Consider the following 25,235-nt stretch of genomic DNA (forward strand, 5'->3'; position numbering starts at 1 on the left):
ACAGCGCATTCTTCTCAGAAGGAAAGTTGATTTCTCAATTGTGTCTTGTATCTTTAGTTATCTTTTATTTGTCACGTCTCATCTCTTTATCTATACTATAGTGTTTCTTTGAGGATAAGGAGTGGGTCTCATAATCTTTTGAATCTATATAATGTGTGGCCCAAAGCCTTCATATAAAGAAGCTGTTTAACAAATAGGTTTTCTGTCTGTCCAGGTTAGAGATAGCAAAACCTAAACAGTTTAGTCGAAACTGGATCTCTTATATGAAAAAGCAAAAATATAGAAAACTTCAAAGTATTTTCATTTATTATTCTTCACCAAGTCTTCCTAGTCACGGTAGAGTGTCTTAAAATAATCAAACTTGGAAATTACCTTAATTTATTAATTAACTAGTTTATTTTGCTTAAATGATTACTCATGCTTTCATGGTACCTCTCTCTTCTTTCAATAGACTGTAAACTCCTCAAACATCGAGTCCCTATGTTCCAATCTCTCCTTATCAGCAATATCTATTAAGGCACTCTACACATAGTGAAGTGCTTACTAAAGCTTGACCACAGACGGGAAAAATGAACCTGGTTCATTTATTAGAGGAAATTCTATACGGCAATAAATGAGCAATGGGGTGAATGGTAGTACCATGTACTGAAATGTGGAAAGAAGAGGAAGAAAGAGGGTGGGGGATGGGAAATCAAGAGATTAGTTTGAGAGATGTTAAACTTACGATACCTATTACGCATCCAAGGAGAAGAGATGAGTATGCAGTTGGTTACATATCTGGAGCTTAGGGGACAGGTCAGGGCTGGAGATATAAATTTGGGAGTCATGAGCCTATAGATGATTTTCAAAACCATGACTGCTGAATGAGATCACCAAGGGAGTGGAAATGGAGACAAAGACAATATTGCCTTGGGGCACTGCAAAGAAGAGGTTCCCTATTATGTTCTAGAAACGGAAGTAAAGAAAATATTTCAAAAAGGAGGGAATACTCAATTACATCAAAATGCTATTGGGGAATTAAAAAAAAGATTTGATAACTATTAGATTTGGCAATATTGGGTTAATGACTTTTGATAAACACCTTTGCAGTGGGGTAGAAAGTATGAAAGCCTAATTACAGTTGGTTCAAGAGAGAATCAAAGATGAGTAAAAAGAATAGAGATGGTGAGTATAGAAAAGTATTCTGAGGAACAGTGCATAAAGAAGAGCAAAGAAATGGGGAGGCAGCTGGAGAAGTGGGATTAAGGGAAGGTTTTTTTGTTTTTAAGATGGAAGATGTGTTTGGATGTGGACAGAAATGATCCAATGTGTTAAAAAAAAAAAAAAAAAAAAACAACAAAAAAAGATTAACCTAAGAAGAAAGAGAGGAAATAAATGCAGGAACAAAGTTCTTGATAAGGTGAGAGGGAAAGGGATCCAGGATACTAGTGCACAGGCTGGCCACAGAAGGAAACAGGGACAATTCATCCATTGTGATAGAGGGGGAGACAAAGGATATGGCGGTACAGACGCAGACAGACACTAGACGCAGTGGTGGAAAAATGTTTTCTTACCATGAACTCTAACTATTACCATCCTATTCCAAACTTTCATCACCAGCTCTCTTTTGGGCTGGACTCTTCCCATCTATTCACACTCCTCTCATCTATCCTACAATAGTAGCCAGAGTATCTTTAAATATAGATGAGGTCAAAATGGTCCAATGCTTTCCAATCTTATTTAGAAGAGAATCAAAAGTCCTAGACAACCTTATGTTATTTGGTTTACCTCTTTTACTTCATCTACCACTCTCCCTCCTTGCAGATTGTTGTCTAGCCTTCTTGCTTTTCTTTAAGCATACTAAAGCATTCTCTCATCTCAGGGACTTTGAACTTATTCTCTCTGGTACATTCCTATTCTAGAACATTCTCAGAGAATATCCTCTTTCAGACATTCTCAGAGATCCTTTTCGTACTTATCCAAATTTCCGCTCAAATGTCATTTCCTCAGAGAGGCCCTCCTGTATTCCCCTAAGTCTCCTCTTTCCTTTCCCCTGTATCTTTCTTCAGAACACTTATCACCACTTGCCATTACATCATATATTTGTTTACTTTTTGTCCTCCAACTATAAGGTAAACTCCACAAGGCAAAGACTTCATCTATCTTTCAGTGCTTAGAACACAGCACATAGTAGATCTCAATAAATATTTGTTGAATAAATGAATGAATAACAAAGAAATACACAAGATCACTTATTTCTGGATTAGGAAGATTTCAAAGATTGACACTAACTCTTCTGAGTTTCTGACAGAAAACCTCACGAAAGAATTCAACTCATTAATTCTATGTTAAAAAAACACATATAAGATTAAGATGTAATATCCATTAAGCAGTTACCTGATCTTTGAGAAATTTTCTGATGTTTCGATGGGCTCGGGAACATTCTGTTAATAAGCTGAGAACCGGAGTTAGACCCTCTCTATAGCTGCTTCCCTAAAAAGAAAACCATACATGCTACATTAGTTTAATTTCTAATAGTATTGTTTTCCTCCATATAACTGAGCATAGTAATACTCCTTTTTTGAGGGGGAGACATTTTATGTTACCAAAGCTTTACAAACTATTTTAAAAATTATTTTCCCAACAATATTTCCATTTCATCAGTTAACTTTTCATGTTTACTAATGCTCATTTTTATTCTTTCTGGATTTTCCTACATTTTGTAGGGTCCTCACTGGCTCAGCCAATGGTCTTAAATGAGGCAAAAGTTTTGATGACCCACCCATACTACTTTGCTGCCTTTTAATATAGTTATCTGACAAAGCAAGTGACAGACCAGGAAAATAAGCAGCTCACAACAAATGAAAAGTTGACGATCTTTTTTCAAAAGATGTCTTTTAGATATTATGGAACGTATTTATCATCAAGTTTTTTGGTGTGATAATTTCTACTCCTAGGACTTACAAAATACCTACATGGAAAAGTAATTAATTTTTCCTCAGCACCAGTCACAATTTTGGTGTTGCATCAACACAATTTTCAGCTTTAAACAAATAAATTCACTTGGTTTCAGTAATTTATCATATATTGCAATAAAATGCTTTCCAGAGTAAAATTATGCAAGACGTCAGCTATAAAAAAAAACTTAGATTAAAAAATCATGCCCAAATGTGATATGTATAGCACATTTACAATCTTTAGAAGCATCTTTCCAAGGCCTCCATTTTATCAGCCTTACCTTGTCTATCCTCTTCTCCATAAAACTGAGTAAAACATGAATGGCCTCCATATTCATACCATTGTATACCATGGTATTGTTTTTCAAAACTGTTTCTTTCTCAGCCGTTTTATCACTGGGCAGTTCATCTAGAGTTGTTGCCTCTTGGGCTGTTTCTTCATGGGTTAATGGACAAATGAGAACATCCAAACAAGAGACCGGAACATTGCTTAAAAGGTTGACTGCATTGCTGAAAAGCAATTTAAAAATACAATATTTTAATTTGATTGAATAGTCCTTTAAAATGTGCACATAATAGTAAGTTCCGAAGTGACTTTTAGGAGTCAATTAAAATTTTTCTTTTTCAAAATGAGCCTTTACTATTACTTGGCATTTACTGACTAAGAAACAGAAATAAAGAGAACTGTTTCAAACACACATGTAACAAATTAGAAAGAACAGATGTTAAATGGACACACAATCATATGATGTCATGTCACTTTCTGAAATGCTAAAATAGGAATTAGTGAGCTTTAACACCAGCTCTTTAATTTTATTATGATACAATGCTAGCTTTGCATTTTTTCCTTGGGGTTTAAATCCTTTTGTGAAGCCACTGGTGTTTTATTATTCCTTAGATTACAACCTAAGCATTTGAGAAGCTGTATATAAGCAGCTTATCACAGAGGCAACAACATTAAAAACCAAATATTGTAGGATTAAGTTTTGTTCTTCTAGATGGAGAAAATACAATTTTTAGATCATCCCATTTTTTGTAAGACAGTTGCAGAAAATGAGTAATGGTGCTTATTCTCCCTCTCTCATCACGAAGTCTCTTTAAAAGAGGCCAACATAACAATTTTGAATCTCTATTTTCTAGGCCTTTCTGCTATGTAATAATGAATATACGAGCCAGGGATGCACACCAGCAGGGGGAACCCAAACCTTTTATTTTTGGTATTCCCTAAAAATCTGGTTCTGTTGTTCAGTGTATAAGAGATGAAAATGCCACTAACAATTTAAAAATTAGACATTTTCTCAATTAATATATTTTCCTTCACGCATTATTTCATATTCTTTCATCTAAAAGGAGAGGCGGTGTTCTGTGCTAACTGGATCTTATAAGCCTGTGCCTCAGAACTTCCTGATAAACAACAATGGAAAGACAGGCATTACATTTCCTAGTGACAGAGAAGCAGATCTAAAAATAACCACATCCTGACTAAAAATAAACTCTTGCAAATGCAATCTAAAAGCCTAACCACTTGGAAACCAAGTTCAGGGCTTAATCTATCTGATGTTGCCTTAATTTAGACCACAGTAGTTCCTTTTAAGTTAGATTATAGTGACACCCTAAAAAATAAAACAAAATAAACAACAACAACAAAACAGAAATAAAATACAAAATTTTTTCTCTCCTTTAGCCTGAAGTATGGTTCCATTTCCCCAAGAATGAATATTTCCTTTCTTTCTTTTTATATTATGGGAAAAAAATTTACAAGAAATCAAAGTTTAAAAATGAGACAATGCAGAATGAGTGATAATGTAAAGGGCATCAAAATATCGGAACCAAGAACAAAAATAATTTACCCAGTCCTATAAATGAATGGTTCCTGGTAAAATAGAAGTTATTTAGTTGTCCCCACTAAAAATCTACTATTCCTGTTGCTGCTGCTATTACTACTACTACTGTTAAACAAAGTTCCTACTTTTGGTTATTTGTAAATAGTCACAATTGGTTCAAATATAATGCTTTCCCCACAAACTTTCTTTATAAAATTTTTGCAAACAAACATCCGTAGTTCCTTATCTATAGTTAAAAATGTTTCGCTTCTGACTTAAGCATTTGGAAGCTGTTATTAAATATCATAGATTCGCTGGGGTTAAAAGAAAAAAAAACTAAAGAATTCTACCTTAGAATTACTTTCTAAAACTGTATAAGCCATTCTGAAATGTTAGGACTTCTTTTCAACACATAGGGCAATAGGCTCTGGAATCCATCGATAGTATGATTCTTTGAATCTACCAGAGAGACCACATTGAAAAGTTTAAGATGATGCATTTCATTACAAGAGAATGTTTTTTCCTTTAAATTCATTTAAAATAAGCAGTTTCAAGGAATTCAGTAAATTTAAGAAACAGAATGTAGAGTCTGATTTAACAAATATTTGAAGGTTTTAGGCTTTTCAAGAAAAGTTCTCATTTTCTCCTTTCTTATTAAACAACTGGGTTCCCAAACACCTACAAAATTCATTTTCTGGCTCACTGTGTTTGAGCTATTCTTTTTAAGTAAGGAAGGCCAGCTTTTTGAGCTCTGTCACTTCTCTGACAGTTTTATTTGTGGTAGAAGAGTGTATGAAATTCTCCAGCTACCAGGAAGTCAGTGACTATGCACAGATCCGCACAATGGTGTTTGCATTCCTACTCCAGGGGGTAGAAATACTGTGTATATTACTCTCCCCTTTTCAGCTTCCTAGAGATCATTAATCACTGGGACACGACATCCTCCTACTCATGCTCCCAGCCCCCTCCTGATATGCAGATCAAAAGCAAGGCCTATTTAGAGCTCCTTAATGCCCTGATTAAAGCCTTGCTAGTATGTGGGAGAGGGAAGGCAATCTAAAACCCAGTCCTGTATCAGTCACTGGACTAAACATAATTTAATACCAGATGACACTGAGGACCATGATAATGGTACATGCAGACCTACAGCTGTTAACAGATCTTCCCGGTCAAATGTATTTTCTCTATATTTGCCGTTCACGTATCTTTTTTCATGGCTGGAAAATCTACTTAAATGAACCTTAACATCTCCAAAAGATTTTCACTTGTAAATACCTAACTTTACTTGAACTCAATTCAGTAATTATTTATTAATTACTTGTACCAGGCATTATTTTAGGCAGGTATCATGAAGAAAATAGAGACAAATCCCTGACCTTATAGAGCTTATTTTCCCACATGGAGAGAACAGTCAATGAAAAGTAAACAAAAAAATAAGTTAACTGAACAGCATGCTAGAAGGTGATAAGGGGTCTGGAGGGAAAACCCAGGAGGGTAAGGTAGGACATGCGGGTTGCAATTCTGAATAGGGTGGTTAGGGCAGAGCTCACTGAGATGGTGTCATTTAAGCAAAGACTTGAAGTTAGAGAGTGAGCCATGTGACTATCTGAGGAAAGAGCATTCCAGAAGAAGAGCAAAGTCCCCAGGGCAGGAGCAGTGGCATGTTTGAAGAAATGCAAAGAGGCTGGTGTGGCTGAACTACCATACACAGGGAGAGGAGTAGGAGAGGAGATCAGACAGGTATGGGGGGGGTCAGATTGGTGTTGCAGGCTATTATAACTTTAGTTTTATTCTGAGTGAAATGGGGAGCCATTGCAGGGTTTTGCATGGTGATAAATAATCTTATGTTAAAAGGGTCACTCTGGCTACTGCATTGAGAACAGTTGGTAGTAAGACAAAGGTGAGGAGGATCAGTTAGGGAGTTACTATAATAATTCAGGTGAGTGAACAGGGTGATAACAGTGAAGTCGTTAGATCCGGATACATCTGGAAGGATTTCCTGACAGGCTAGTTGTAGAGTAGGAGAATCCAAGGTTCTAGCCTTAGTAAGTAGAAAGCTGGAGTTGCCATAAACTGAAATGGGAAACACAGCAGCAGAAGCAGCTTTTTAGGGGAAGATTAAGAGTTTAATTTTGGATATGTTAAGTTTGGGATGTCTATTAGACTTCCAAGTGGAGATGCTAGTAGGAAGTTAGTGTAAGAGTCTGGAGCTCAGGGAGGGAGATCAGGATTAGAAATATAAACTGAGGAGTCATTAGCATGTAGATGGTATTCAAAGACAGAAAATTGAATTAGATCAGTAAGAGAATGAGTGTGGACTGAAAGACTAGGAGGGCTGAGCCTGGGGCACTCCATTGTCCGGAGGCTGAGGAGTAAAGGAAGAAATTATAAGTAGTGAGGTAGGAGGAAAATTAAGATAGTATGGTATCTTTGAAGAAAGTATGTAAGTAAGAATGGAGTGATCACTTTGTCGAATTATGTGGACAGATCAGGTAAGATGACCACTGGATTTAGCAACACAGAAGTCACTAGTGACCTTAATAATTGCCATTCTGGTGGAGTAGTGAGATTAAAACCATAGTAGAGAGAATAGTAGAAGAATCAGACAGTCGACACTTAGAGGAGTTTTGCGGCAAAGGGCAAGAGAGACTGGAGCAGCAGCAGGTAGGGAAGCGTCAAGAAAACTGTGGATAAGTTACAGATGGAAGGACCCCTGAATGCTGCTCTCAGCTAAGTATACCTTTTTAATCCACAGTGACCTCGTCATTGTTCTCTAAATGTGCCAGAGACATATTTCTCATGTCTGTATTTGTCCATGTTTCTCCTGCCTACAACATTCTCATCAAGGCTAGTCCAAACCTCACTTCATTCTCAACAGATATTTACTATGCCTTGTGCTAGGTGCTAAGTATACAAAAATAAATAAAATATACTCCTTTTCCTAAGAGAAAAAAACATAACATAATTTGTAAAGCAATGGTTTGAATTCTAGGTTGCCTCTTAGTAAAAGTGTGTTGTGGGCAAATTACATGACCTCTTCTAGGCCTTGGTGACCTTATCTCTAAAGTAAATGGAAATAAATTTATCCCACCAGGTTAATGTGAGGACTAAATGAAAAAAGGCATGCAAAGTATTCTGCCTGGTACATAGTAAATGGCAACTATTAAGGAGCTTTTGAACAGCAGACAGGTTGCACTATAGGAGGGAATAGCAAAAATTTGGAGTAAGGAGAGACTATGGCATCTGTGGGGAACCAAAAACGTCCTTAAGTCTAAAGCAAAGGACAAGGCCTCTAAAGGAGGGGGCTTAGTATGCAATAAGACCAGAAAGATGTGTGTATGTGTGTGTGGAGTGAGGTGGGCGGATTATAAAGGGGATTGCCATGATGAGATATATGTTTTGGCCAGATAGGTTACTGATAACCTGAAACCAGAGTTGTCCTGGCATAGAAGAAGGCAGAACCCAAGGAAATATAGATTTCCCAGATGAAGCTGCAGATCATTAATAATGCAGTGTGACAAAAGTAGTTTGCTCTTAATCATAAAGGCAGAGGGGAACCACGAGAGGATTCTAAGCAGAGATCAGCTTATTGAGAAACGACTCCGCATGCAGTGGAAAGGATGGACCAATCTGTCAGGTTAGGTAAAACTTTCCCACAGGACTGAGCAGCTTGAGTTTAGAAGTGGAGAAAGAAAGTGGTCTGTCAGATCTGGGGTTGGGTGCTTGAATACTGGCAGGACGTGACAATGAGAGTGTAGAGAGAGGCTGAAATGATGAATCAGTGCTTTAGAATGGAGAGGGAAGAAAGTAAACCTATAAGGGGGCTTACAGACAGGAGAAAAAGGAATCAGCAGGGTACCAGAGGTCTGGATGAGGATGGAGAACAGGTACAGTATGAGTGAGGAAGATTTTCCTCATCATGCTAGACCATAGTGAGCTTGTCCTTCAAATTCTACTAGCAATTATTACTCGGATAATTAATTCACTGGGAAACTATTCAAAAACTATCTTGTGATATCTCTTCTATTCTTATCTTGAATTGTTATTTAACTTTTCATAATATTTATGTCTTGTCTCTCCATTTAGACTCTATGTTCCTCCAGAGTATGCACCGTGGAGTCCTTCAAGCACCTAGCATGGTGCTTAGCTATACAGATCTTCCTTAACTTATGACAGCGTTACATCCCAATGAAAGATGATGAAAATATCGTTAAGTCGAAACTGCATTTAACACACCTAACCTACTGAAGATTATAGCTTAGCCTAGCCTGCCTTAAATGTGCTCAGAACATTTACATTAGCCTCCATTTGAGGAAAACCATCTAACACAAAGCCTATTTTCTAATAAAGTCCTGAATATCTTGTGTAGTTTATTGAATCTGTACTGAAAGTGAAAAACAGAATGGTTGCAAGTGTATCGGTTGTTTACCCCCTTGATGGCATGGCTGCAGCTTGCTGCCACTGCCCAGCATCACCAGAGAATATCCTATCCTACTGCATATCACTAGCCTGGGAAAAGACAAAAATTCAAATTCGAAGTACGTTTTCTAATAAATGTGTATTGCTTTCCCACCATTATAAAGTTGAAAAATTGTTAAGTTGAACCATTGTTAAGTATGAGGACTGTCTATAGTTCAGAAAATACTGTTCACCTAGATAACTGTTATTCACAGTGAGAATCAGGTTAAAGAGCTAAGAGCTTTAATGATAACAAAAAAATAAAAATAAAAAGATCTCCCTGATCTCTCCAAAGTAAACCCTCCTTTTTTCTGTATAACTACATAAGCTTGTTCATGTCTGACACAACACCCATCAAAACAACTGCACTTACCTACTTACGAGTCTGTTTTACCCCCCAGTTGGTGAGCCCTGGAGAGCCCTGAATACAGATTACACTGTATTCATCTTTGTTGCCCTATAGCTCAACATAGTGCCTACCACATAGTAAGTGCTCAGTTAACAAACATAAACTGAAATGAAATCATCCAATTTTCAAACATTTATTAAGTCTGCCGTGTGTAAGACATGATGCTTAGCTAATGCTATGGTGGTAATCATTTTGCAGTATGTAAGTGTATCAAATCAGCAAGTTGTACACCTTAAACTTAATGTTATATGTAAATTATGTCTGAATAAAGCTGAAAAAAAAAGAGATTATGCTTAGGATTGTAATGAGGTGTCATTAGGTACTAAACTGTCCCCTTCAATATATAAGATAAAATGAATTGGTCAGAGGAAAGAAACAACAACAAAAAAGCAGGGACGTAGGTACTTTTTAAAGACATACTGGCTCTTCTGGATGCCAAAAAGGGAAAAAAAAAGAAAAAAAGCACTTTGTAGATGCCAATGTACTGAGTGAAAGAAATTAGACTGAGAGGCTAACAGAAATTAAATCAGATTTGGTCCTCCCCTCTCCTCTCTTCTCTAGTGTGTAGGCCATCCCCATCTTCACCCTTCTCTCCAAAATAAATCAAAACCACTGCCACATCCACAAGTAACTTTTTTTGGTTAAATGTTTATGCATAAGATTATTGATTATAGACAAGAGGGCTAAAAATACTTTTAGGCAGATAGTAGAGAGGAACAGAATTAGGATGTCCTTTAATGTAGCAAAAAAGGCGGATCAACTTGTTACCATAAGAATAGACAAAAGGAAATAAAATAGAACAAACAGATTTTAAAAACTATCTAAGATACTTATTAGTAGAAATAAAGGTCAAGGTCAGCTGTCTTTGTGAGCCAACTCATTTTATCTCTGTGTCCATGTCTGCTTGATTTCTCTGGGCAAAAAAAAGACACTGTCTTACAGAGACAACACATCAGAAAAAACTGCTGCTAAGCCAGTGTTTTACTCACTCGTCTCCTGGAGCACCTTAACAGGCTCCTGACAAGCGTGTATCATAGAATATATCTGGCTTGAGAAAAACTTAAATTAACAGAAAACAGATTTCTCTACATGATCATAGGATATACATAGAAATAAGTTCCTAAACAAAATATCAAAATCAAGAAACAATTTTTAAAAAAATCTGGAACTGAACATTGGATCTAAAAGCCAATATGCTTATTATAATAATAGTAATAGAAGTGGCACTGGCAGTAGCAGCTGCCCTGTTTACTGACAGCTTACTCGGTGCCAGGGATAGAGTGCTTTATTAATTTTTCATTTAATCATTATTACAACCCCTTGAGTTTGATGATAATGCATAACTGTACACTATACTATCTAGGTTTACCTATGTCATTACATTTTTCCTTAAAACAAATCGAAGTGTCCAAAAAAAAAGCAAAAAACAAACTTAGAAAATAACTTAAAAAAATGGAATGAGATGTTACTTTGGAACGTTGTTGTTGTTTTAACTTTTACCTTAAATACACACATACAAACTGTTTTCAGGGTCACTACAAAGGAGCAGAACTTAGAAGAAATTATAATTCTAGTAAGGTTCCTAAAATAGCCCTTTGAGGGGCCTGCCCGGTGGCGCAAGCGGTTAAGTGCACGCACTCCGATGCAGCGGCCCAGGGTTCACCGGTTCGGATCCCGGGTGCGCACCGACACTCTGCTTGTTGAGCCATGCTGTGGCAGTGTCCCATATAAAGTGGAGGAAGATGGGAACGGATGTTAGCTCAGGGCCAGTCTTCCTCAGGAAAAAGAGGAGGATTGGCATCAGATGTTAGCTCAGGGCTGATCTTCCTCACACACACACACAAAAATAATAATAATAAAATAAATAAATAAAACAGCCCTTTGAGGTTGGTGCAGTTTTCTCTGTATTTAAATAGATTAGCCTCGAGTCATTATTGCTCAAATGATACTAATCACTTTAATTCTGATTAAAGGGACATGCAGGGCCAATTCCAGATAAACTGTCAAGTCAGCAGCAACCTCAATCTCCCAGGAAAGCCTTTGAGAAATACTCCTAATCCTGTCTGTGGCTCTATGGATATCCCTTCTTATTTACAGTGTAGCTAACAGATATTTTATCAAAGCAACTTTTAAGATAAAAGCAAATTTAAAGAAAAATATCTTTCAAATTTATTTAAGAAAAATAAATATTTAAAGCAAAATCATCAGACAGGAAAATAAAGATATCTGATTATTTTTTTTTTAAATCTGGTTTTTAAAACCTCTATGCAGTTTTGCTTTCTTTTGACAAATGCTGGGTGCTCTGTTAAAATATTAAATTCATTCTTCATAGAAATCCTTAGCAATGTTTTTTTGTGACTAGTCTAACAATTCCTGTCAAAACACTTTCTCCTCACAGTCTTTTATGAATGCTATTTAACTTGTATTATCTGATTTCCAAAAAAAAAAAAAAATCAACTTACTCCTAGGCTTATAAACCCATTTTCTTTTAGTTTTAGTTTCTAGACTCCTAGTGTCTCTTGATTATGAGAGAAATAACAATGAGTCAAAATGCTTAATAAAATCTTTTTAGAGGATATGATTTATTGCAGCTAATCTGATTATTTTTTAAAGGCACAGTCTCAAGAAGATGAAAGGAACTTTTAATCTGTAGCTGCAGAAAAAATCATACTTTTTAATTGTGAAGAAAACGATCTTTTGAAGGCTTGTAGGGCAGAGTACATAAAGATAACCTACCAACAAACTCAGTACAATATCAAATAATAAATTGCTGACCATAACTAAAACAATATGGATTTGATAGAAAAATAATAATTAAGGGTATGTTTCATTTTACATTCTGGTTGTGCTTCTATAAAGTTTTATATAAGCCATATTTTGGAAAACAGAATACTGTAAATGCTCAAAAGGTAATTTCTACTATTAAAAAGAATTCAATTTTAAATTTATTTGTAAAGCAAAGTTAATGCCAAAGTTATTTGTTTGCAGATTTGAATTTATTTGAATTGTTTAAATACTATTTGTATTCTTATAGACTAAAGCACCATGAGCAGTCTCATGTTAACGTCAGAAGTGTTACTACTAATCTGATATAAGATAAAAAGTAAGAGAACTAGAAAAATGCATTAATACTTATTCAGTTATTCTCAGAGAATAGTAAATTTTAACAGCAGTCCATTAATAGCTCTAACAGGCAAGTCAAAAACTTGAGCTTTTTTTTATATAGTAATACTTGAGAATGTGACCCAATTCTTATAATAAGTTTTTAAAATTTGATTTATATTGCTTAAGATACACTTTTTGGTAAATACTCTAATAATGAAATTAGTAAGAGTATTAGTTTAAGTGTAGTAATTAAAAGCAGGGTTCAAATCCAAGCTCTTTCACTTATTAGGGCTGTGTGATCTTGGAGAAATTGCTTGATCTTTCTGTGCCTCATTTTCATCATCTATTGAAAGGGAAAAACAGTAGTTTTTCCCTCATAAGGTTGGTGTGATGATTAAAAGAAGTTAGCCTTTATAAAGCACTTAGCATAATGCCACACACAGTATTCAATAACTGAGTGGTATTATTATTATTGTTGTTCTGGGCTTTATTGTTGAAGGCAACAAATGCCAAATTCTCTTCTCTTGTTGGGGCTCAATATAACAAAGTCAAAGGGGACAGAATGAAAACTTCTCATCAAGGCATAGTAATGATTTCTGATTTACCTGATTTACTGTAATACTTTCATTTCCTTGTGCTTATAACAATTAAAATTAGATGCATAAAAAGAACAAGAGCTGATGATGTCCTTCACTGATATCAATACAGAGGTTACCTACCTGTGCAGCTCTTCTGTTTTGTCTTCAGTTGGACCTACGATTAGTAAACAATGGCGAAGGACAGCTGCCATGACACGGAACTGATGAGAATCACTCTATGGCAAATAAAAAAGAGGAGAGGAAAAATTGGGGATTGAATGCCTTAGTGAAGGAGTCTGGTGCATTACTACATTGCTGGGAGTCATCTTATGGCCATTCTGCCTCCCAAGAGTCATTCTTATACCATACATGGTAGAAGTCAGGATATTCTAGGAAGAATTTCCATGGCAATATTAAGTGAATAGTCACTGTCTCATATGGACAGCTACAATCACCTCCAGAAATGGCTGAAACCAGAAGTTGTCAATCTAGCCGCTTCCTTATGGTATGTCAGGCAAAGAGAGACGTGATCAGCACCCATGTATCACACACTGTTTTACTTTATCTTAAGATTCAATTCAACTAGGGATCTTTGCCATTTCTAGAAAGTTTAGATTCTTTTGTTTGACGGTATACTGTTCCAGTTTACTAATCATTATAAAAGTTCAAACAGATGTAATATTATCAGATATTTTAAGAGCGGGTTGTACATCCTTAATAAAAATGTCTAGCATCTCAACTTTCAAAAGCAATGGATTAAAATCTATAATCTATCAGCTTCCTTTTAATTAATTTTCTTAATCTCCTAGTTCCTCCAAAGCTAGCAGCAAGTGATGGAAAACAAGTGATCTGAGTTTAATCTCCTATGTTTCCAATGTTTACTCATTGGTAGTGGTATTAAAGACACATAGTCAGAGAGAAGAAAACCAACAGTTGGAAATAAGCTAAGTTCTGAATAATCATTTGGTTTACCTCCTCATTTTTAGTGAGATCTTGGGTCACTACAATTTCTTTAATCATCTGCATCAAGATCATATTTCTCTTCTCCCAGATTTTTAGAAATTAAGAACACACATGAAATTAATGATAATTATGATAGAGATCCTGGATATGCTACACTTGAGGAAGGCTCCATTTACTTCAAAAGCTATTAAAAAATTTTTAAACTTTAGTATATACATAATTTATTTCAAGTCTATATAAAGTGAAATATATTCACATATTATACATAAATATCCTATAATCATATATATCTAACTCAGCCCTTCTAAGAAGAAGATGTCTCTTATAAAATCTAACAAATAATAGCAACACTTTCATTACTCATAATGCAGATGACACTCTTTTAAACACAACACCATCATGTGTAGATTTGCAAGAGATGAAGGCCTCAGGGGCATAATGGAAAAAGCACTGCATGTGAAGTCAGGAGTTTAAGCTGTGACCTTAGACAAGTCATATAGCTTCTCTGAGCCAAGTTTCCCCACATACATCTCCACAAACATGAGACTGTTAGGGTTATAAAAGGATTAAATTAAAGAAGATGATGCACATGAAAGTGCTTAGTACTCTCAATGACACATGTGAAGGTGAGGGAGAAGGATGAGTGAGGAAGGAAATAAAAGGTAAGACTGATAGAGCTGAAATGAGTGATAAGGAAGTAACTGTGTGTTGGGGTGGGGGGAAGGAAATGAGGAAGAGGGACCAGTGGAATGCCAGAGACACTAAGAGTGGTAGAATACACTAAGAATGCTGTCCCATTCACCATCCATTTTCAAATGGCTGAATCAAAATTCCCTAATATGTAAATATATTTTTACTTACTCCAAATTACATGAAGCACACTGAAACACATGTGAAACTCATCCATTACTTAACTCTTAATAAGATCATATTTTCCTTGGTTTTGAAAATTAACTGGGAATGCACTTCCTTTTAAACTAGATTTTTCCTTATTCTAGCTAGCACATGTTCTCTTCTCATGCTGATGTTGACAAACCTCTTGCAAAACTATCCATTTTGGTCTTTCTATTACTTGCAACTGTAAACCAAAATCCTACTTCTTTCCGTCCCATTTCCTCCTGTCCTAATTTTCGTAACACCAATTCCCAAGTGGCACCCCATGTCTGCAATGCCCTCTTTTTACCCTAAAGTAAATCCACTAAATTCTATTTCTCTACTCAAAACAGTTACTGAAATCCCTGGATTGTTTGTCTCCATTCTTGGCATCACTGATTCCTTTTCATCCTCCAGGTCTCAGCTAAAATATCTTCTCAGAGAAGCCCCTTCCTTTACACCTTATCTAAGTAGATTCCTTCCTTCATTATTCTCTATCATTGTATCTTACTATGATTTCTTTTATGAGGTCATATTTTATAATTCCACATTTGTTTACATACTTGCATATATATTGCTTTCTCCACTAATCTATTACCCTTACAATTTTACAAGGCATGTGTTTAATAGGTGCTCAATCATTTTTCATGTAAATGGTAAGTAAAACATACATAAACAAAAAGTGCCCAAATCATAAGTTTACACCTAGATAAATTTTCATGAAATGAGCACATCCATATAAGCAACATGAAAATGATGCAATGCCAAGATTAAGAACCCCAGAATTCCCCTCACGGCCCTTTCAAATGACAATTTCTCACTCTTCCAGGGTAATCCTAACGTCTAACATCACGGGTTAGTGATTTTGCTGTCACTGAACTTCATATGAATAGAATCATAAAATATAGACCCTTTTGTGTCTGGTTGTGAGATTCATCCATGTTGTGTGTAGTCGCAGTTTGTTCATTTTCATTGCTTGAGAGCAGGCTATTCAAAGTGCAGTTTGTGGACCACCACCGGTCCATACCCTGTTTGCCACTGACTGCAACGTAATGAGTACAGAAGGTGTGTGTGAGTATTTAGAAATTTTTAGAGTGGTTTGACACTGTGTGTAATATTGTATTATACGAGTTTCATTCTGACAGATAGGGAAAAAGTATAGTCCTTCACCACAGTTAGGTTAAGAAAGCACTGCTGAATACAATGACTACATTACAATTAACTTATCCATCCTACTCTTGATGGACCCTTGTCCATCAAGAGTATAGCCCCAGTTTATAGCCCCAGTTTGGGGCTATATTGAAGAGTCCTGCTATGAACATATTTCTTGATGTCATTTGGTATGCTGGGTCACAGGGCATATACATAAGTCAAGCTTTAGAAGGTACTGCCAAACAGTGTTTCCACGTATTTATATGAATTTACACTCCCACCAGTTGCTCTACATCTGCACCAACATTTGGTATTGTCAGCTTTTTTAATTTTAGTCATTCTCATGGGTGTGCAGTGGTCTTATGCTTTTATTATGCATTTTCCTGATGACTAATAAAGTTGCACACCCTTTCATACGTCTATCGGTCATTTGGTTAGCTCTTTTGTGAAATGCCTGTTCAAGCATTTTGCCTATTTTCCTATTAGGTTGACTGACTTTATTTGTATGGATTTGTAGGATTTTTAAATGTATTCTGAATAGAGTCCTTTATCATATATATGCATTGCAAATATCTTCTCCCATTTGGTGGCCTGCCTTTTTACTTTCTTCTCTCGATGAATTTTTTTTTTTTGGTGAGGAAGATTGGCCCTGAGCTAACTTCCAATGCCAATCCTCCTCTTTTTGCCAAGGAAGATTGGCCCTGGGCTACCATCTGTGCCCATCTTCCTCTACTTTATATGGGACGCCGCCACAGCATGGCTTGACAAGTGGTGCATCGGTGCACGCCCGGAATCCGAACCTGCGAACCCCGGGCCACCAAAGCAGAGCACGCGCACTTAATCACTACACCACCGGGCTGGCCCCGATGAACTGATTTTAATGAACATCAATTTGTCAATTTTTCCTTTCTGGTTTGATCTTTATTTTATCTTGTTTTAGAAATCTTTGCCTATTTAAGAAATTTCTGACTTAAGATAAAGTCATGAAGATAACCTTCTGTTTTCTTCTAAAAGCTTTATTATTTTATCTTTTATATTTAGACCTCTTATCCATCTCAAATTAATTTTTTGTGTATAATATAAGGTAGGGATTCAAATTCATTTTTTTCCATACAGCCATACAACTGTTTCAGAGCAATTTATTAAAAAGCCCATCTTTTTCCCTACTGCATGTCCATTTTAACTGTATCATAAATCAGTTGACTATGTATATGTAGATTTATTTCTTTATTCTATTCCATTAGCCTAGGTCTCAATAAATATTTGTTGAATGAGTAGTATCATTTAAGAAATCTTACTTCACAAAGGTGAGAGTGGAAACTATTTCCTAGTGTTGGTTAGTTATTCTGCTGTGTGACTTTCCATAAGTAATTAAACTCTCTGATCTTTAGTGTCCTCACTTGTCAAATGGGTCATTGCTCCTATCTCACAAGGATGCTGAAAAGATTAAATATAACTGCTCTTTATAAAACATTATACAAACACAGTTCATACAACTGTCATTTACTTGCCTCATGATCTTAGTTTTGACATCTTTGGAGCATAACAGCCTCTCCTCTGAAATCATACTATCTCTAAAGGTTGAGAAGGAAAAAAAGTCCCCTAAGGACAAGTGAGAGAGAAAGCAAGCAGGCTTGTTGTGATAAAGGAAATCAAAATGAGATAATGGTAAAAGAGAGATAAAAACTTAGGAAATTCTTTAGGATCTCATTACATAGCCTTCACTTCTTAATTACAGATTCTACTACTGTACTGTCGCTTTTTTTCTCCTGTGCAAACTGTGGAAGATTTCACTTTTGTTTGGTAAAGGTATCAATTTCCTCACACTTGTTCATTCAGAACCTTCAACCGATCTAATCAATGCCTAGGAGAAAGTCTGAAGGGACAATACTTCACACCAACGAGTCCTAATACGGTTTTGTTATCCTAGGGTGGTTCTAATTACTTCAAGAAGGTTTAGGAAACTTGTCCTAATAAAAATTTGATTTCAATTCTATAAAAAATGAAACATACACACAGACACCTACACACGCTCAAACGCATGCACGCTTACCTAGAAATATAGCTATACTTCAGGTAGCACTTCACCCTAAGTTTTACCCTAGCCCTTTTGCTCACCTCTGCCATAGTTATTTGTCCTACTAAATTGCATAAGTTCAAAAATATCTGTCTCCTTACAGGCAAAGATTATGCGGTTAACCTCCACATCTTTTGCGTCTAACATGGTGCTGGGCATAAAATAATAAATGCTTTTTTGAATTAACTTACAAAAGGAGATATAAATGTCATAAAATAGAGTGCTATAACTCAAAAAACTCTAGAAATCTGCTGTTCTAAACAATGTTGTTACATAATTTAGACTTCTAGGGAATATTTCAATAGCTTTGAAAATTTAAAAGGTATCATAAACTTTCCTTCCTCCCTGCCAACTTTGCGCTATTTCTCCTATATATTTCTGCTATAGAGGTATCAAACTATATCACATCTTATTTTTCATTAAACAAATATTTACTGAATGCCTACTCTGTGCTAGGTATGTTGCTTAGCAGAAAGACTATGCCATTGAGGTCAGACATACCCCCAAAGAGCTAGAATATGGCATTTGAAGCAGCTGTGCATTGCTGAGGTGATTCTTTTTTATTTTCAAACATATATAAAATATAGAGAAGAACAGTAAATAATGTAACAAAGTTGTATATCCACCTGTGTTTATATGTCTGATTTTCCTACTAGACTGTTAGACAGTGATGCTTTATCTTGCATCTTGTGTGCCTAACACAGAATTTGGCAGATATTGGGTATTCAATAAATGTTTGTTGAAAAAATGATTTAGAAAAAAACATGGCACAGCTTGAAGCTTTATTTTTATTTAATTAATATCACATACTTTTTCATATTTCCTTCAAAGTCTCTAAAATAATCATGGAACTAACCTCTTCTGTTACAATGTGACATTCTCAATTAACTTCTGTGGACACTCACTGTTTTATCTCACTCAAATAGCATCCTCTCACTACTCAGATACTTGTACTACTTCTCTGTTTGCACTTGGTTGTCTGGCTCTAACATGTCTGTTGGTCCTTGTATCTTCTCATTACACTGCAGTGATACCCAGAAAACACTGCAGAAGGGAACGTGTGCTAAGTAAGGGATCTCTAGAATAACACTTGTCCTCCATCAACACAGAGATTTAGCAAAGTGTTAATGCAGGAGGAAGACAAGCCCATTTCAATTAACTTTTCTAGAATTGACTTCAGATCCTGCTAAAGGAATCATCTAACCTTCTTAAACATACTGTCTTTAGGAAAGGGAAGAAAGAGAATGGGAAGGAGGGAGCAAGACAGACTGACACCTCATGTGGAAATAAAACCAGTTATATTTCCTACTGAATGGAAAGGAACCTCCAAGTTAATCTCTGATATCATCAGCAGGCAGGCAGGAATCTAACAGTGAGGCATGAACCTAAAATGAACAAATGAGACTAATGTGCTAAACCTCAAGAAAAATCTAGTCATTAATTTTCTGTTTTTGGTGAATTGTAAATGAACAGTCATAAAAATACCTACTAAAACAGTTAAAACCAAAACCAAAGATCTATATTTTCTGTAATGGTTGAGTTGTGAAATCGGTAAAGATTTTAAAAGTAAAATGCTCAGAGTTTGAAAAGGTATAAACCAGTACTATTCTTCTGTAGGTCAATTTCGCAATACATATCAAAAAACCTTAAAGTTTTGAAAAACTCGTTGGCCCACCAATTTCAGGAATTTATCTACAATGATTTCACAACAAAAAAATTCACTCTATTACTATTTAAAATAGCAAACAATTTCAAACAGTGTGAATGCCTATACACAGGGGATTTGTTCAAGATTGATAAATCCTTATGAAGGAATACTCTCAAGTATATTTAAGGATTTATCAATCTTTAACAAATAGGAGAACAAAGTGGTTGTCAAAACTTTCTTTTGGTTGCAGAACTCTTTGTACTCTCCACATGAAATCAGGTTATAACCTAAATTTAAAGAGAAACAACAGCAGCCAAAGATGCTTTTTTTAAAGTGAGGGTGGGGAACCTGGAACACTGCCAACTCATCCCCAGAGGCTACTCCTAGGAACTTTATGGTTTCAAGGAACACATTTTGAAAACCACTACTCTTCAAGAATATTTATTGTGAAAAAAAGATCAAGATTATAAAACAACTACATTATTGTAAAAAAAAAAAATTATAGATATGTTTATATTTATTTATTTTGGTGAGGAAGACTGGCCCTGAGATAACATCTGTTGCCAATCCTCCTCTTTTTTTCTTGAGGAAGATTGGTGCTGAGCTAACATCTGTGCCAATCTTCTTCTATTTTGTACGTGGGCTGCCACCACTGCGTGGCTTGACAAGCAGCGTGTAGGTTTGCGCCCGGGATCTGAGCCCGCGGACCCCGGGCTGCCAAAGCAGAGCCCTCGAACTTAACCACTACCCCACTGGGCCAGCCCTTATATGTTTATCTTTATATATTATATAGTGAAGAATGGTTAGAAAGATATACATCAAAATGCAGTAGTGTTTATCTTTGAGTGGTGGGTTAATAGGTGATTTGTATTATTGCTTGTATGCTTTTTTGCCCTTAGATCTTATACAATCAGCATGTATTATTTTCATAATAAGGAAAATAATATTAATTATTTTAAAAATTATATTTTAGATTCTTTTGTATAGTAAGTTTTCCACATCCCTTTATTTCAGTTGATATTTTAAAGTATAACAATTCTTTAAGTGCTTGCTGAATTGGAGAAAGATGTCTTTTGTCTGACAGTGAAGGAGATATTAAAATCCAAGTAAATGGACTCTTACTGGCAAGTTTCTTTGCACCCTTATTATAGATTTTCTTTATGCTAAGTTGTGGGTACCTCATTAAAAAGTACTCCGTGCTCTGACTGCTGTTTCTTTTCACATGCTGCTCAATTTCTGGGAAATGTTCATCTCCCCATTCTTCAAATGGCTGAATCATTCTCAGTCTTCAGATCTCAGGAGAGACCACCAGAGGTCCTCTCTGACTATACTAAGTATTCTCAATCATTGCACTGTTTCTCTCATAGCACTTATAATTTGAATTACAAATTTGTTTACTTATTTATTACTTGTCTCACCAACAAAACTGAAGTTTCATGAAGACAAAGATTATGCCTATTATTTGCCAACATATTACACAACACTCAATATAATACTTAGCAATTGTCCATAAATATTTGTTGACTGAATAAATGACTCACGAAATGTTTGCTAAAATTTGAATTTGGAGACTCATGGAAACTCAAGTGGTTTAAAATAACCTTCCCCACACTGTTGCCTAAATGAGTTCCAAAGATCCTGTTTTCAATACTGTTTAAATTTCCGATAGCTTCAATAATAGCCCAGAGTCACCTTAACTGGGCACATTTTATAATGGTTGTATCAACTGATCCATGAATCACAAGAGGCACTAGGTCTGCTAAGATGCCTACCTTCAGGACTACTGATTCTTTCTCACATTATCTTTTGGAGAAAAAACATTCTTTAACATAGAATGAATATTTGCCACTTCAACATTTTCTAAAGCTTCTTATAGCCCCACTATTACTTATAACCGAAGTACACTAATGAGGGCTAATTACAACTGATATTTATTACATGTCCTCTCACTCATATACTGATGTGCAGCCACTGAATTATAAACCCTTCCGTCAGGAATCTGAACAGTGTGAGCAACTATTTTGGGCACTACTTAAATAACAGCAGCTCCAACAATGGCAAACCAACAGTCTCTGAAGAGCTCTTGCAACTAAACGGAGAACTTAAAAACACCAAAACAAACAGTGTAAGAAAAATAACCATAGAAGGTACCAAATAAGCATAGAGACATAACATTTTAAATACTTCCAAATATTTGGTTTCAGAGCATAAATGGAGCATGTGGGCTTTCCATATCTTCTCCTGCCAAGTCCCAGGAAAAACTGACCATACTACAGTCATCTAAAACAGCTGTTAGGACTGATCTTCAAATATTCGGTTTCAAAATATAGACCTATTTGCACTTTAAAACTCAGATGCCTGCATACTCCCACTATAGCACTACACTGAGATAATCCTTTCAAAGTAGGCTGCTGGCAAAAACAGATCTTTATTCATGGTGAGAACTGCTTCAAATGGACACAGCAAAATGTTAGCCTAAGTCCTAAAGTCAATTGTCAGAAAAGATAATTTGCTCTGGCACCAAAATACTTTTCTTCCTTTTTTACTTAAAGGCAGAGGCTAAATTTGACCAGCTATTTAAGGTTAAAGGCAGAGGGTAAATGTGAAATGTTAAGATTCTAGAAGCAAGGAAAACAGTTTATGTCCACTTCACTTAAAATTGTTGACTTCCTTAAACTAAGTTTCTTGTTTAGTATATTGTTCTTGTGGGTACTCAAATACAAACTATCAAATCAGCCTTACTTTGGGTTGCTGGAAGGTCCAAGCCACAGAAAAGGATCTTAGTCTAGAAATAAGTCAAGTGGTTTAAAATAACCTTTCCCATACTCTGGTGTAATTATGCTTGTCCTCTAGGACTGTGTACAAGCATGAATATCTAGTTGTAGTCCTACACTTCTGATAGTTATCTAACACTATAAAGTAACATGCTAGGAGACTGGGATGATAGGTGATACACATAGCATGTTTTACTCTTCTGGGTAGACATCAATTCTGATTCATCCATTTCAACTGGCCTGATTTATCTTTTCTTTAAGATGGCAACCAGTGAAAATGCCTATACCTTTATGAACCACATGGTTTTGTTTCCCTTCAAATCTTATCATTTAAACATTGTTCCTGAAAGAGCCATTCTTAAAAAAAAGACATGGAATAGTACAACTCAGAAAAGGAATTATATTTGAGATCTTACAAAACAGTAGTCCATCTTCACCCTATTCTTCTGATAAGTATTATACAAATGGAAAGAATAACACTTACAATGGTTAAGAATGTAACTTGAGTCATAGAACTTATTAATGGGGGAATTGGAAACTTCTTCCATTTCCCAACTTAGCATTCCTCCTTTGCAGGAAGCTCTAGGGATGCCTCAGACCAATTAAATTCCAGGTAGATAAGAATACCTTCTCAGTCTTACCTCTTTATGCACCTTCCAACTGTCTACCGTCACATTGAAGAGAGCTTTGAGGGCCTCAATGGCACAGTCTGTCTCCTGAGGTGAGAGAGGAGGTCCATTATGGTCTATGGCCGATTCATACTCATCGGTCCACTTGATGCTAAAGGCACTTTCCAAGATCTGAGTTAGCAGCGGTAGTCCCTGGAGCTCATAGCGCAATTGTGACCTGATGTCGGTGTGCAAAAGTGACAGGAGGAAGAGCAAGCGCAAGTCAAAGCACTTAATGTCATTGATAAATTTTCGGTCCTTGCACTTTCTCAGGAGGTTACACAGCTTTGCAGCAAGGTTAAGTTCCAGGCTGAGCTGCTGTGCCATCTGACTGTTGAACACTATGTTACACAGACATTTTAATGACTCCACAATAACTGGGAACTCTGACACCTTCTCCAAAGAATCATCCGATTCATTTAGCTTGGCTAGTCGCAGCAGTATCTGCATATTTTCCTTGGTTGTTACAGGAACTAAAACCTTTTTGTCTCTGGAGAGAATGCGGAGAACTTCCAGGCAGGACACTTGACATGTTGTTGGGATGTCCTTTACAAGGACTTTAAATATGCCTTCACAGAGTTTCTGAAAAATAAGAACGAGTATGCAAAAATCATTATTTGGCTTAAATGATCTAAAACAGAATGTTTCGCTACCAATGTATTTAATAGCAGTTCAGGATCTGGTTAGAAAAGATTTTTATTTTTTTAAAATCACAGAATGTTAGAAATGAAAGAGACCTTATATTTGGTGCACTGCTTTCACTTTACAGATATGGAAATTGAGGTTAAGTTACTTGTACCGGGCCAGAGTGAATTAGTGGGGTAGTAGGAGCTGGAGTATGGGTTTCCTCACTACCAGCCCAATATTCTTTGTATAAAATCACTTATTCTCTTTTAAATTGACTAGTTTCAAATGTCTTACATAGCTTTGTTCTCAATGGTTTTTAACAGACTACACAGAATATCAGGATGGAAGGCAATCAATCTGAATCATAGCTGTTCCCCTCTCAGAAGTAAAGATTAATGCCTCGAGAATTGGTTCACAGTTGCCCACAAGTACAGGTTCTTGTAAAAAGATTTAGAGAAGCATGCACTTCTGCTGAGTTTTAGCTGTGCTATATCTTCCGGATTTATAGTTCTATGGCAGTAGTCCCACATTTTATAAATCTTAGAACTCTCTTCAGCAACATGTAATAACACTTAATCATCAAATGACCCCAGAGAAGATCTTCTTTTGACAAAACTGCTGAAAATTATTTCAAGTGTTGGGTTCCAAAGAAGGCTCAGCTAGCATATATGACGACTTTAAGACAATCACAAAAAGGTGCCTGTCTCCAGGCCAAATAACTGCAAAAAAGTGTTCCTACTGGGTGAACAAATTACAAAAAAGTGCCTCTTCCTCTGGGCAGCCTTGTGCCAGGACACACAGCTTGGGAAGCTCAGAGAGTGGGCAGGATCTTAGTTCCCTTTTGTTCTCTTCGTGTAGGGCTCAGATGACACAAATATATGTAGTAGTCATGGTTCCAAATCTTGCTACCCCTATCTCAGAAACAATTCTTTTAGGATGGACTCAAAGTGTACTCTATCTTGTATTTTTTGAAAAAAGGTTATTTCTATCAGCGCCAAATTTAAGAACCACTTGACCATTCTCTCAAAATTCAGTGTCCAGCCTTCTTCTCCATAAACTGCAGGTCTGGGTCTCTCAAGCTCACGTCTTATATGTGGAGTAAGCCAGTATAACAGTTCCACTGCTGACCATTTCTGTACTTGTT

General features: G+C 36.1%; 1 protein-coding gene across 6 annotated transcripts in view; it reads right to left on the reverse strand.

Moving 5' to 3' along the window:
* RIC8B (RIC8 guanine nucleotide exchange factor B) overlaps positions 1–25,235 on the reverse strand; it is a 99,523-nt gene that overhangs the window by 39,019 nt on the left and 35,269 nt on the right. For all 6 annotated transcript variants that reach the window (XR_009223936.1, XR_009223935.1, XR_009223939.1 and 3 more), the window contains exons 3-6: positions 23,438–24,046; positions 13,451–13,545; positions 3,218–3,446; positions 2,377–2,472 (exon numbers count right to left, since the gene is read on the reverse strand). Coding sequence is in view for 3 of the 6 variants with exons in the window: in XM_058568503.1 (XP_058424486.1) it covers positions 2,377–2,472; positions 3,218–3,446; positions 13,451–13,545; positions 23,438–24,046 (1,029 nt within the window). In the remaining 3 variants the exon portion in view is untranslated. The remainder of the gene's footprint in view (positions 1–2,376; positions 2,473–3,217; positions 3,447–13,450; positions 13,546–23,437; positions 24,047–25,235) is intronic.

Source organism: Diceros bicornis, chromosome 25 (assembly GCF_020826845.1).
Source record: "Diceros bicornis minor isolate mBicDic1 chromosome 25, mDicBic1.mat.cur, whole genome shotgun sequence".
Classification (NCBI taxonomy): Eukaryota; Metazoa; Chordata; class Mammalia; order Perissodactyla; family Rhinocerotidae; genus Diceros; species Diceros bicornis.